At 43.2% G+C, this 12,010-nt stretch overlaps 1 protein-coding gene across 3 annotated transcripts in view; it reads left to right on the plus strand.

The window, feature by feature from the left end:
- Positions 1-12,010, plus strand: part of LOC139916610 (copine-9-like) — a 63,064-nt gene that overhangs the window by 19,464 nt on the left and 31,590 nt on the right. The window contains exons 5-7 of one of the 3 annotated variants that reach the window (XM_071905535.1): positions 1,397-1,436; positions 1,677-1,679; positions 2,856-2,932. In XM_071905535.1, the coding sequence (XP_071761636.1) occupies positions 1,397-1,436; positions 1,677-1,679; positions 2,856-2,932 (120 nt within the window). Of the gene's footprint in view, positions 1-1,396; positions 1,437-1,676; positions 1,680-2,855; positions 2,933-10,613; positions 10,653-12,010 lie in introns of all 3 variants that reach the window. The other 2 variants (XM_078288261.1, XM_071905536.1) reach the window with 2 other exon arrangements.

Raw genomic sequence — 12,010 nt, forward strand, 5'->3', positions numbered from 1 at the left:
CTTTAATCAAGGCACAGAAATGTGCTTTGCTGTCCATTGGGGTCTTGTATACAGTTTTTGTGGACTTTGTTTGAACATGAACGTTTGAACATGAGCGTTTTATAGGAACGTTGTTTGTGAGGCTTCTATTATGTTGCGCTTTTGTGCCTGTTGTGCAATCTTGCAGCAGCTTCAACCCCTCTCCTATTTCCAAGGCCATTTTCCTATGTTCATTCTCCAACTAATAAGCATTTGGAAAGCCCACCCTGCACTTAAATGAGAGGTTGCAGGCGTCAGAATTTCAACAGCAGCTTCAGATTTTCTTTCATGCTTGGCTCAGCGGGGTCACGCCAAAGTATTTTCATGTCAAGAAAATAAGACACCGGGACAAAGGGAAAACTCTAATGATGAATGCTAAAAGAAGAAGCATGGGAAATAGCGCTTGAAGAGGCAAAGTGACAATTTTACTCACATGTTTTCAAGCTGCTCGGTTCTTCCAAGACTAATGCCAGTGGATTTGTTCATGCGGTTGCTCCTCTATCTCTTCAAATCAGAGGTGGGGACTCGAGTCACATGACTTGGACTCGAGTCAGACTCGAGTCACGATTTTAATTGCTTGAGACTTGACTTGATACATGAAGAGAAGACTTGAGACTTGACTTTGACTTGTACTCTGATGACTTGCAAAGGTTTCTAAAGTCTTGACTTGAGATCTTGTGTTTGTGTAAATGACTTAGATTGAAAGTGATGAGATTTGTTCCAGCAGACAACTGAATTTAAATTCTGTTTTCTGAATTTGTATGGAATGATTGAATTTATTGAAGTTGAAACCAGGCATGCAAACTTGTCACCTTTCGGCAAAATTCGCCATTTTGAATCCAAAATAGGCCACTTACCTGATTCGTGAAAGACAATGGAGCGCGAACATCTGATGCTGTGGATGCGCGTTTGGATGTGCGTGCATCGACTGTCAACAAAAGGCTGCAAGCGCCTATAGAAATGGAGCTAATCAATTCGCTAGTCACAGTCAGTGTTGCCAACTTAGCGACTTTGTCACTAGATTTAGGGACTTTTCAGAACCCCCTGGCGACTTTATTTTCTGAAAAGCGACTAGCGACAAATCTGGTGACTTTTTCTGTCCATATTTAGTTTTCTTTAAGATATTAAATTGATACTGGACTCTTGATTTGTTCTGACTTCACTTGCTGTTCTACATTTAGACTTGAGACTTGACATTAATGACAGGGACTTGACTTGGCGTTCTACATTTAGACTTGGGACTTGACTTGAGACTTGAGCCTCAAGACTTGAGACTGACTTGGGACTCGAGCAAAGTTGACTTGGTCACATCTCTGCTTCAAATGCAATGTCACGAGCTCTCACTACACAAACTTGTCATGTGTTTGTTCTCTCGCAGGTACAATGTGGACTCCAGAAGCTGTAACATTTCGAAACACGTAAGTATGTCAAACTCTTTTGCGCTGAAGACTTCCGTCAGCCTTCAAATGCTTCACTTTATATTCTGCATTACTCATCCTGTTGGAGCCAGACAATTTACAGTGAATGACTGCAACAGCAGCAATCAGTCTCTTGAGTTGGCATGAATAAAATAATCTTATGCAATAAAGCACAACCTTGATGTGACAACTGAATGTCCTTTTTTATCTTTACACCAATCAAATCCTGCGGGAGAGCAGAAGGTGAGTGGTGCCTTTTATGTGTCAGACTGCTGGGATCAGTCATCATCCACGTCATTAAAATGTCCTTCATTTCATTTCACCTTTTAATTTCTGCTTGTTTTCATCTCATTTGTCCAGCGTCTTTGATGTCATTATCATCTTCTCCAGTTATTTCATCTGGTTTTCATCAAGGACAGACGCCACCAGCTCCCAGCTGGGAAGCTTCAGCCGTCCGTAGCGCCGCTCCTCATTTTGTCTGTCTGCGTTTTATCAGTCGTTCAGGTAAAGCAACTGTCAGAAGTCAGCTTCAAAGCGGAAGCAGATGTTGTTTGAGACAGCGTAATACAGCAGATTGCGAGTGTCAGGACATTTGCAGAAGGCCCACATAGTACGTATGCAGGGCTCACACCTGCTCACACCCACACACACACACACACAGGGTGCTCTGCCCTTGTTGTCGTGCCAGGGTTTTATTGTGCCGTGTCATGTCTCAGCTTTTCTGTGGTGCCATATGTTTTTCTTTGTGGTGTGTTGGCAGGCTGTAGCGTCAAAAATCTGTTGTTCATTGAAAAAGCAGATTAAAGGGAAAAGCAGCGTTTCTCTTCCACTGTGAGAACATTTCCCTTATTACACAGTGTGGGTCTTTTCAAGGTAATCAATACTGTAAGACATACAACCGAGCGTGAGGTTTACCTATGATGAACTTCACACTCATCAAACTATACAAAAGTCAAGAAGAACTGTAATGCTAGTCCACTAGGGCTTCCTGGGTTAACTTTCCCCACTTGGGTTGAGAGCACGCTTATATAAAGGAAGGTATTAAAACCCTAAATTTCATGGTTAAGATAAGATGAAACTTTAATAAGATAAGATTAAACTGTAATGAAACTTTAATATCCCAATTACTATTACTACCCTATTCATTTCATAATCTTTCATAATTTGCATTGGACCTATTTTCTTTGTGTTTTTCTTTTTTTCTTTTCTTTTTTTACTGTAACTATGGTTCAAGGTCCAAGAAGGTGTATGACCATTTGTTTTATGTTCATATGTTTTAATGAGCCTGGTTCCCAGTGCAAATAGAACAAATTTAAGGCTTGGGTCTCTAAGAATAGTCTAAGAAGAACCCCTGAAAAAAAAGGAAACCTGTCGCCACTCTTTAACCAAAGGTAATTCACCAATTTTTCTTGTCTTCAGGACTTTCTGGGCCAGACCTTCTGTACCCTCGGAGAGATCATCGGCTCCACGGGGGGGCGGCTGGAGCGGACCCTCTCGTAAGTCCCCCAACATCCCATAGTGCTCTCCATCCATCCTTCAGTTACCATGGTGTCAATGGGAATTGGGAAGTAGGTTACAGCTTGTCACAATATAACTTTAGATATTGTCAGATATGTGGTCATAACTTGTGTTTGGTGATATGTGGATGATACAAATCAAAAGGCTGACTCCCATGCTTTTCTATCAGATAATGAAAAGGGAATAGTGTTTTGCCATTGCAAGCACATACACTTATTATTATTGCATTTCTGCAGTGTTAGATTACATACAGTTGGGAGTGGAGGGGAAGATAGGAGACAGGGAGAGATGGCATGTCACATAGGTCACGAGCTCGATTTGAACCCATTTCATTGCGAGGATACGGAATGCACCTTAGCCTGCTTATACACCGAGGAGCTCATCATACATTAAGTCTTCACTCTAGCACTCATTTAGACTATCAGAATATGCATCAGGAGCTGCATAATATCAGCTGAATGACCGCAGCTGCAGCACAGCAGCACTGTTGAGTCGGCATGAATAAAACAACCTGTAATACATACAGCACAACCATGGCTCTCTTGTATTTTCCTCGGAGCGGAGGCTTGAAACTTGCTGCCACAACTTAAGTGCTTTTCACTGGTTGTACTTGAACTGCAAATGCAAATGATGCTGGTATGTTTCATAACCTTAGGGCTCCCTAAACGTGTTGAAAACCATTGTAAAATTTCGAAAACATATGCAAGTTAATCTGAAAATGAGGAAATGACGAGATTTGTCGTTTGCCATTTGTCAAGAGGCGAGCTGCTCTGGAGAAAGAAATGAGCTCATTGGTTAAACAAGTTAAACCTCAGTGGGCAGAGCCAAAGAACCAGTTTTTCTGGCTAAGTAATGTTAGCCTGAAGCCCAGTGAAAAATGCAGTGGTAAGAGAGGAGGAAGCTAATATTATGAAGCCTAGAACTCTACTGGAAAAATGCAATCTATAGTCATACTGTTATCTAGGTTAGCTAGTTAGCCTAGCTGGTTCAAACTAGCCATACTAGCCTGTAGCTATCTAGGTAGCTAGCTGCTGACCTTCCAACAAAATGAATGTCATGGTAATGAGTGAATGAGAAAGAACTCATTGCCCTTTATTTTTATTTACATTTATGTTTTGACCAGAGTTCCTTCTTTGCCATTCAGTTTTGTCAGTTAGATAATGCTGACACTACACTAGAACACTTGAAGAGATTTCACAGTTGTAGACAAATTGTCAGTCGGAATAAAACCACAGTAGTTGCTGCGCGCTCCAGTCACCACAATCGTTAGGTAGAAAACTCAGTATTAATGCAGTCTTTTTCTCGTGTTGACTGTTACGACAAAATCAAACATGTTTAATATTATGCTACACTGTCAGCAGCCAATAAGTGCACTGTCTTGACTGACATCGGCATCTGCAGTGACAGGCGACAAGGCTCTACAGACAGACAGTAGTAAACATGGCGATGCACAAGTCCCGGTTCCGTTGGACCGTCGAACCGGAGGAGAAACTGGTGGAGCTGTGGAGAGAATGAGAGTTTTTCTCTCTCTTTATCTCTCTCTGCGTGTTGTGTATGTGTGGTTTGTTGTGTGTATGTATGTGTGTGTGTGTGTGTGTGTGTGTGAGTAGATGGTGGAGGAGGGGGATGTTGTAGCTTCATTCACACTCAAACATTATAGTCCATTATCAGTGTTTTGAGCCTGTATAATCCTCCACATGCACTGAAAACCTGCGTGATGCAAGCAAGGATCTAGTTCCAAATCTCTGAAAATCTCTCTCTCTTATAATGTGTGATGCTGCATGATTCTCAGTCTTAACAGAATCTTAAAATGTGAGCATCTCTAGGACTAAAAACTCATGACGAGACAGATTGTTGTTAAATGTCAGTCAGATTAAATGTCTTCTAATGTATGGTAGGCATACTTGCACTCCTTTGGCTCCGCCCACTGAGGTTTAACTCAACAAATAGCGGCAGCTCTGCCTCTGAGAAATGTTTGAATAAGTAAAACTCCAATCTGCGAACTGCAAGTGCTTCTGGGTCTGTCTACTTTCCCTGGAATGGAAGCGTGTGGTTCACTGCCATTGACTTCTGTGGGACTCGGTGTGAGTCCAGTGGTCCCGGGGCCAGTGGAGGGCCCCTGCAGCCGTCCCCTGCCAGTTTCACTATTGACATGTTTTATAAAGCTTATCATGCTCAGGCAGACCAAACAGACTGTCAGCTATGGTCCACTGTCAGCCCAAATGCCACGGTTCTGAGAGAGGGAGGGAGGGAAGTAGAGACAGATGCAAGGGGGAGAGATGATAGAGAGAGAGAGAGAGAGAGAGAGAGAGAGAGAGAGAGAAAGAGAGAGAGAGAGACATGCAGTGGCAGCGGTGCTTTCTATTGGAGCAATAAAGTGGTGTGAATTTTGGCATCATCATTGTAAAGTGAACGTGATGCCAGTGCCTGCACACACACACACACACACACACACACACACACACACACACACACACAGAGAAATCAACAAAACCATTAAACCAGACATAAAAAATGATGGCCATTGTAAAAAATAATTTAGGGGGCCATCTGAACCAAAATCCCCAGGCTACACAGTTTCTTCTTAAAGCCTTCTGTGTGTCTTCTCTAAGGCCTGCAAACTCTTCTCTCTCTCTCTCACACACACACACACACACACACACACGAAATGTAGGCGACATAAAAGATTTTCTTCTTTTTTTTTTTTTAATTAAATGGAATTTTTAAAGACGGGGACAATTACTCACAGTCATCACATACCTACCATAGGTTCCATGTAATTAATCAATGTTTTCTCTGTATCCGTTAATGGAATTCACCTTGAGCAGAGAGATGAGAAAAGTGACATAAGTGAAAGGCTACATACAATAAGACCCCCGTCTGAAGGATCTTTTAATGACTTACGTTCTTTGATTAATGGGGACAGTCGAGCCTCAAGTCACTGACAAAGATTTGTCCAACCCAGTCCTGTTGACAGCCCGACCATCCCAGTATGTGAAGCTGTTATTGTAGCAAAACACCTGACAGATTGCATGTTGGAATTCACGCTCAACAATAAGAAAGGAAATATTCACACACCTGTATTCAATTTGAATTCACAGATAAGATTTACAAATGTGCAAGTCAATATCTGAATGGAGTAGAAGCTGCAAACTTGTCATATGATATTTGCTCAAATGTGTCTTTTTTATGAATATATTTGGAGATGGCAAATGGCAATGACCTATCAGAATTGCTGTTTAAAGCAGCTTTTTCCTACAGTATTTGTTCCTGGCGATCTGAAAACATGCAGTTTTCCGCATACAAGCCTCAATTTTGTAAAGTTATCCTCCTTATGGTTCCCAGCGAGGTTTTATCACCTTTAAGTAGTTATCATAAGATATTCATATTGGATTTGGTTAGAAGGCTACTACACCGATACATTCCGCTCTCTTGGAACGAATATCTCTCCAGACTCCATTAAGAAGTCTGGTAATTTAATGTTGTATCATATATCAGTAAACATACACACATCACTTAAGATCTTTTACATATCACTAGGAGCCACTGGAAAATTCGGCATACAAGGGATTCACCAAGAAGTGCATAATTACACTAAAATCTCAACTTTTACAGTCGGTTCACTGGCTCTTAGTACACTAATGTGAACTAATTGTAAAAGAGTGTAAATTCCCACATGCAAGTTCTCAGGTGTTTTTCTCCAATAACTTCATCCCAGCGCTCCAGACTCAGGACTCCAAAAACAAACTGATAATTTCAAAGCATGTTCTCTACAAATGCTGGATTCTACTGTGCCAGAATGTAATGGCAAATATGGAAGTGAACCAGACATTTTATTTCCCATAACCCCATACTACAATGTTTTCCTTTTTATCTCAATTTTTCCCTCTCCATGCACAATGTCCTAAAATACCTGCGACAGAAATACCTGGTGGCCTCGATTCCCTTTTAAAGACAAATGTTTTGGATTTAAAAAAACGGCAGAGAATAACTGTCATGTTATCCCTCATGATACCTCATGTCCGTGGCTTTGTTGCAAAAATACCTTGTTTCCTTCAGTCCCCCCCCCCCACTCCCCCCCCCCCCCCCCACCCCCGCCTACACACACACACACACACACACACACACCACAAGTCGAGCATTGTGGCTCTAAACAGGCAGAAACATTTTGCAAGAGTCAACATGAAATAAACACAAGGGGAAAACGAGTCAAAAAGAGGTTCAGGAAAGGCTAAAAAGGAAAAAAGAAAAAAGAGAACAATAAGAGACCAACAGAGCAGCAATCGCTATTCCTCCCATATGGTCAGTGTCTCTGATGGCTGCCTGCAGGGAATAGACAGCTGTCTGGAGCCGCTGATGGATCAGACAGAGCAAAGCCCAGGGGGAGAACGGAAGGAGGATGGAGGGAGAGAGGGAGGCGAGGGGAGGGAGATAGGAAGCGAGACAGACGTGTGAAGGGCGACAGACAACTCAGCAGACCAGGGAGAGAGAGGGAGAGAGAGAGAGAGAGAGGGGGAGAGAGAGTGAGGGAGGGAGAGGGGAAGGCGTACAAAACTAAAATTAATTGAACAGAGGAACAACTGGACAGTGAGAGTCAGAGAGGGATGGAGGGACTTATGATTCACCGAAACCAGGAGAGGAGAGGAGGAGGAGGAGGAGGAGAGGAGAGGAGGAGGAGAGGAGAGGAAATGATGATAAAGTTGGGAGTTTGTGTGATAGAAAGAGGGAGATGGATGTAGGAAAGAGAAAAGTTGCCTGAGAGACAGATAAGGGTTTATTTTCCAAAACTGTCACTGTGCTGTCATTTACAAGACTCCCTGTGCGCCTGGAGCAAGCTGTGTGAGAGACCGCACACACACACACACACACACACACACACACACACACACACAAAGAGGGGAGCAGACCAAAATGTATATGGTTCCGGTAACCCCCTCATGCTAGTGGGCGTTCGTTTTATAGGTCAACAGTTTTAGAAACGGGCTTCATGCTGTGTGGCGAACTAAACACTCCTCTCCACTTACCTGCGCGTTGCCATGGTAACCGAGGGGAGCCATTAGCCGAGGCGGGGTGGAAAAAGTATCACGACGGGCCAAAATACACCCTTCTTTTGAAAAAATAAATGGGGAGCGTGGCGGGACGTGTTATATGGACACTAATACAGTACGACCACACACTGGAGGTATTTTTAACCTGGAGTCAGTGTTTCTCCAAAACATAGCCCATGACACACACACACACACACAGGAGGTATTTCAAACTGGCAGTCACTTTAGAAACCCAGAAACTTGCCTGCTGCTTGCAAACAGAGCCACACACACACACACACACACGCTCAGACAGTCTAACATAATAAGAATGAGAATATGGGCAGACACACAGACAAACACACGCCGTCGAACATATCATTTTCCATTTCATCTATGGAAAATAGCAGAGTGTTAAGTGAGAGCTAAAACTTTTCGCAATAACATCGCCGCATCATCACCGCTCGCGGGTGACAAGCGAGCGAGAAAACAGACGAATCACCCGTTTGTAAATATAATGCAGAAGAATGAGGCCGATCTATTACCAATCCCACGCGCTGCCAGTCGACCCGATACAGATTGATGAGGTGGAAAGTCGGCTAAATAAGCTGTCGACAGGGGTGGTTATGCTGCCGGGTTTATGAAGGCGAACCACTCCGCGTCATGAAATTACACCTGCTTGGATTTCAGTGCGACACACCGCTCAATTAGCTTGTGGCGGGTGTCAGAGGGTGCTGTGTGTAATTGGGAGCAGTTGGTGGGATGCCTTAGCTACACTCCGCGGCCGATGTCACACACACACATAAACCTGCACACATACACACATACCACAAGCTTCCGACAAAAAAAAAAAAAAAACCTGTCAAAAAACCCCACATTTCTCCACTGTCAGAGGCAGATCACAGTGGGTATTGTGTCGTCGTTGAGTTGGTGGTGGTGGAAGAGGCATCTGTAGGCGATGTCTTGTCCTGCTGAGACACACAGACAGACACACAGACAGACAGTAGACACACATTGCTAGAAAAAGATTGCAGCTGTAGTTCTACAAACATTTCTCTGAGGCAGAGCTGCTCTGGAGACAGAAATGATGTCATTCGTTGAGCTGAACTTCATGGGACGGAGTCAAAGAACCACAGTTTTTCTGGCTAAGTAACGTTAGCCTGAAGCCCAGTGAAAAAGGGTTAGGGTCAGAGGTAAGAGAGGAGGAAGCTAATATTATGAAGCCTAGCGCTCTGCTACTAGCTGAACTAACTAATTAGTAAGCAAGATGGCACCGCGTACGGCTGCCTTGGTGAGTTGCTGCGTAACATTTTTTTGTTATTTTGTTAATTGCGTCCCTGAATTTCCCCAAGAGATTAATAAAGTGCTATCTTATCTTAAGAAAGGCAGTCTAGGTTATCTTGGTTAGCTAGTTAGCCTAGCTGACCTTCCAAGTTCAAACTAGCTGTACTAGCCTATAGCTATCTAGGTAAGCTAGCTAACCTGCTGACCTTCCAACATCATGAATGTCATGGTCATGAATAAAAAATAAGACAATGCCATATGCTAATATTTTATGCTGTAAATTCCTTGACCTTTGCCACTGAAGTTTGCCAGTTAGCTAACTTGTGGTTTAACTCAACCCATGAGGTTATTTCGGACTCCAGAGCAGCTCTGCCTCCCAGAAATGTTTGCAGAACCAAAACTCCAATCTGGTAGCTAGACGCACGCCCGCACATGCACAATCTCTCCCTCACTCGCGCTCCAACTCTCGCTCTCTCTTACACACACACACATACACCAGTGTCGTCATCGTCTGTCCCCTGTGGGCTGTGTCCTACAGAACAGTCACCTGCCATCTGGTGTGGTGGTTCAGGTCTCATCTGGCCTGCTCTGCTATGACAGGCAGGAAGACAAAACACGGCTGCTGCTGCCGCTGCTCTTTCTGCGGGGAATGTTAAATCGTATCAGCCCCCAAAATCAAATACGAGACATTTAATCTCGCCCTACTGCACCCGGCAGATTAAAAAAAACTATCGTTACCCTTGCATGTCAACCCAAGACTTATGTCGGTGGCCCATTGTGAGTGCCGACACATAGTTTAGCGAACGCTGCTCTAGACCAGTGACTCAATTTACTTGGCTGTGCTGTGGAGTTAGCTCATGTGTGCTTTGAGATTTTGGAAGCCCATTTAAATTGCTAAACTTCTCTGAAAAAAATCCACCTGAGAAAGTATTGTATTATTATTTCCATCAGTCCCAATCCCAGTCTAAATCTGGCTCAGTTGTGCAAGCAGATGGATCAGGGCAGAGATTTACAACTGTGCATTTTCCAATTGGCAGGAATCCGTTGTTACTCCTGCTTTATCTTGTAAACCAAAAGATTTGCTTGCAGTTGGCTGTGTTTGAACAAGGGAAAAGTAGCTTAGAGCTAGTGCCATGCATGTCAGCTGTGAGCGTCTTGGCAAATAATGTGACAAAAGGGGTTTTCTGTGACAGTCATGGATACAGACAACACCGCTAATCTTTTAGCAACAACACTTGTTGAGACGGCAAAAGGTTTGGAGTAGTAAAATGTTATGAGTCATTTGTTTACCGTCTTGGATAACATCATGACTACCTAGTGACGAGACTGATGAAACATGACCATCAAGTTTCTCTAAAGAGTTTGTGCAGCATAATCCAAGTATTTTGTAGCCAAAACCATTTTCCCCTAAGCCCTATTCCCTTTATATCGTCTTGTTTTTTCTCTTGCATCAGTTTAGCCCATTTTGTCATATTCTCTTGCAGTGCTTTTTTTACTCTGCACTTTTCCAGCTTCCCTATTTGTCTTTCTGTTCTCCATTTTGTTTATAATTCGACCTAAGGTTGCAACTTTTCAAGACGTAATTACTTGAACAATCACATTTTTAATACAAACCTGGGTTTGCTTGACTAGTCAGTGAGTGTAACCTCCCTGTCAGCCTGCAGTTGGATTTTGTTGTGTTGTTGGAGGGTAGGGTGGCCATCCGTCCGGTTTTAGGTCGGACAGTCCGGTTTTGAAATACCGTGTCCGTTTACCAGCGCAGCCTTGAGCCGGACGCTCATTTGTCCTCCTTTTGAGATCATCCCTATTTTATACTTTATCTAATGGTATATAATAAATAAATACATTTAAAAAAAAAAATAGGCTAAGTAAGTATAAATTCCCTTAAGACTTGTGGTCTAACAAATTATTGGCTGAAAGCAGTGTCAAATAAATATCTGGTATTTCATTGGTTAAATAAACGTAACCAAATTAGCCATGTGGCTTCTTGACGTCACGTCACGGCAGGCACAGACCCAATCTACCTGTAGCAGTAGGTTAAACAACAGAAATGCCGAAACGAAAGACTTTGTTTAATCCGGAATGGTCGAAAGAGCATGGATTCATCACAAAAAGCAGAAAGGACGACTTCCATGCTTTTTACACGTTGTGTCGTTGCGATGTGGACGTAAGCAGCAAAGGGAAAGGCGCCATCGACAGACATGCTAGCACAGACAAGCACAAAAGCAACAATCAAGGCGCAGGTGCCTCTTCACTTTTATCGTTTTTCCGTGAAGCTTCATCGCCTCAAGATGACAAAATCTCCGCTGCAGAACTTTGTAAAGTTTATCATGCAGTCAAGCATCACCAGTCATACAGGAGTGTAGACTGTGGAATAAAAGTTGATCGAGAGATCTACAACGACTCATCAATAGCAAAAGGGGTGACCTGTGGAAAAACAAAAGCCAAAGCTTTATGCGAAAACGTCCTAGCACCCTACTCTGTCCAGACGCATGTGGACGTGGAAGTGGAAGTGGAGGAATGCAATCTGCTGCGGCACGTTGTCACGAGGTGGTTGTCTCTGCTGCCATCCATTGACAGAATCCTGAAGTATTGGAAACCCCTGACCAGCTACTTTCAGAGTCTAGGTGAGGAGGAATGCTCCAAGTTTTTGTGGAAATGCTTTGGAGAGGATGGCATTGAAGTATCTGAGATGTATTTTCTCTTCCTCAGTCACATTCTAGAGGTGTTCTCGGACTGCATTGA

The sequence above is a fragment of the Centroberyx gerrardi genome, chromosome 14 (genome assembly GCF_048128805.1).
Source record: "Centroberyx gerrardi isolate f3 chromosome 14, fCenGer3.hap1.cur.20231027, whole genome shotgun sequence".
Classification (NCBI taxonomy): Eukaryota; Metazoa; Chordata; class Actinopteri; order Beryciformes; family Berycidae; genus Centroberyx; species Centroberyx gerrardi.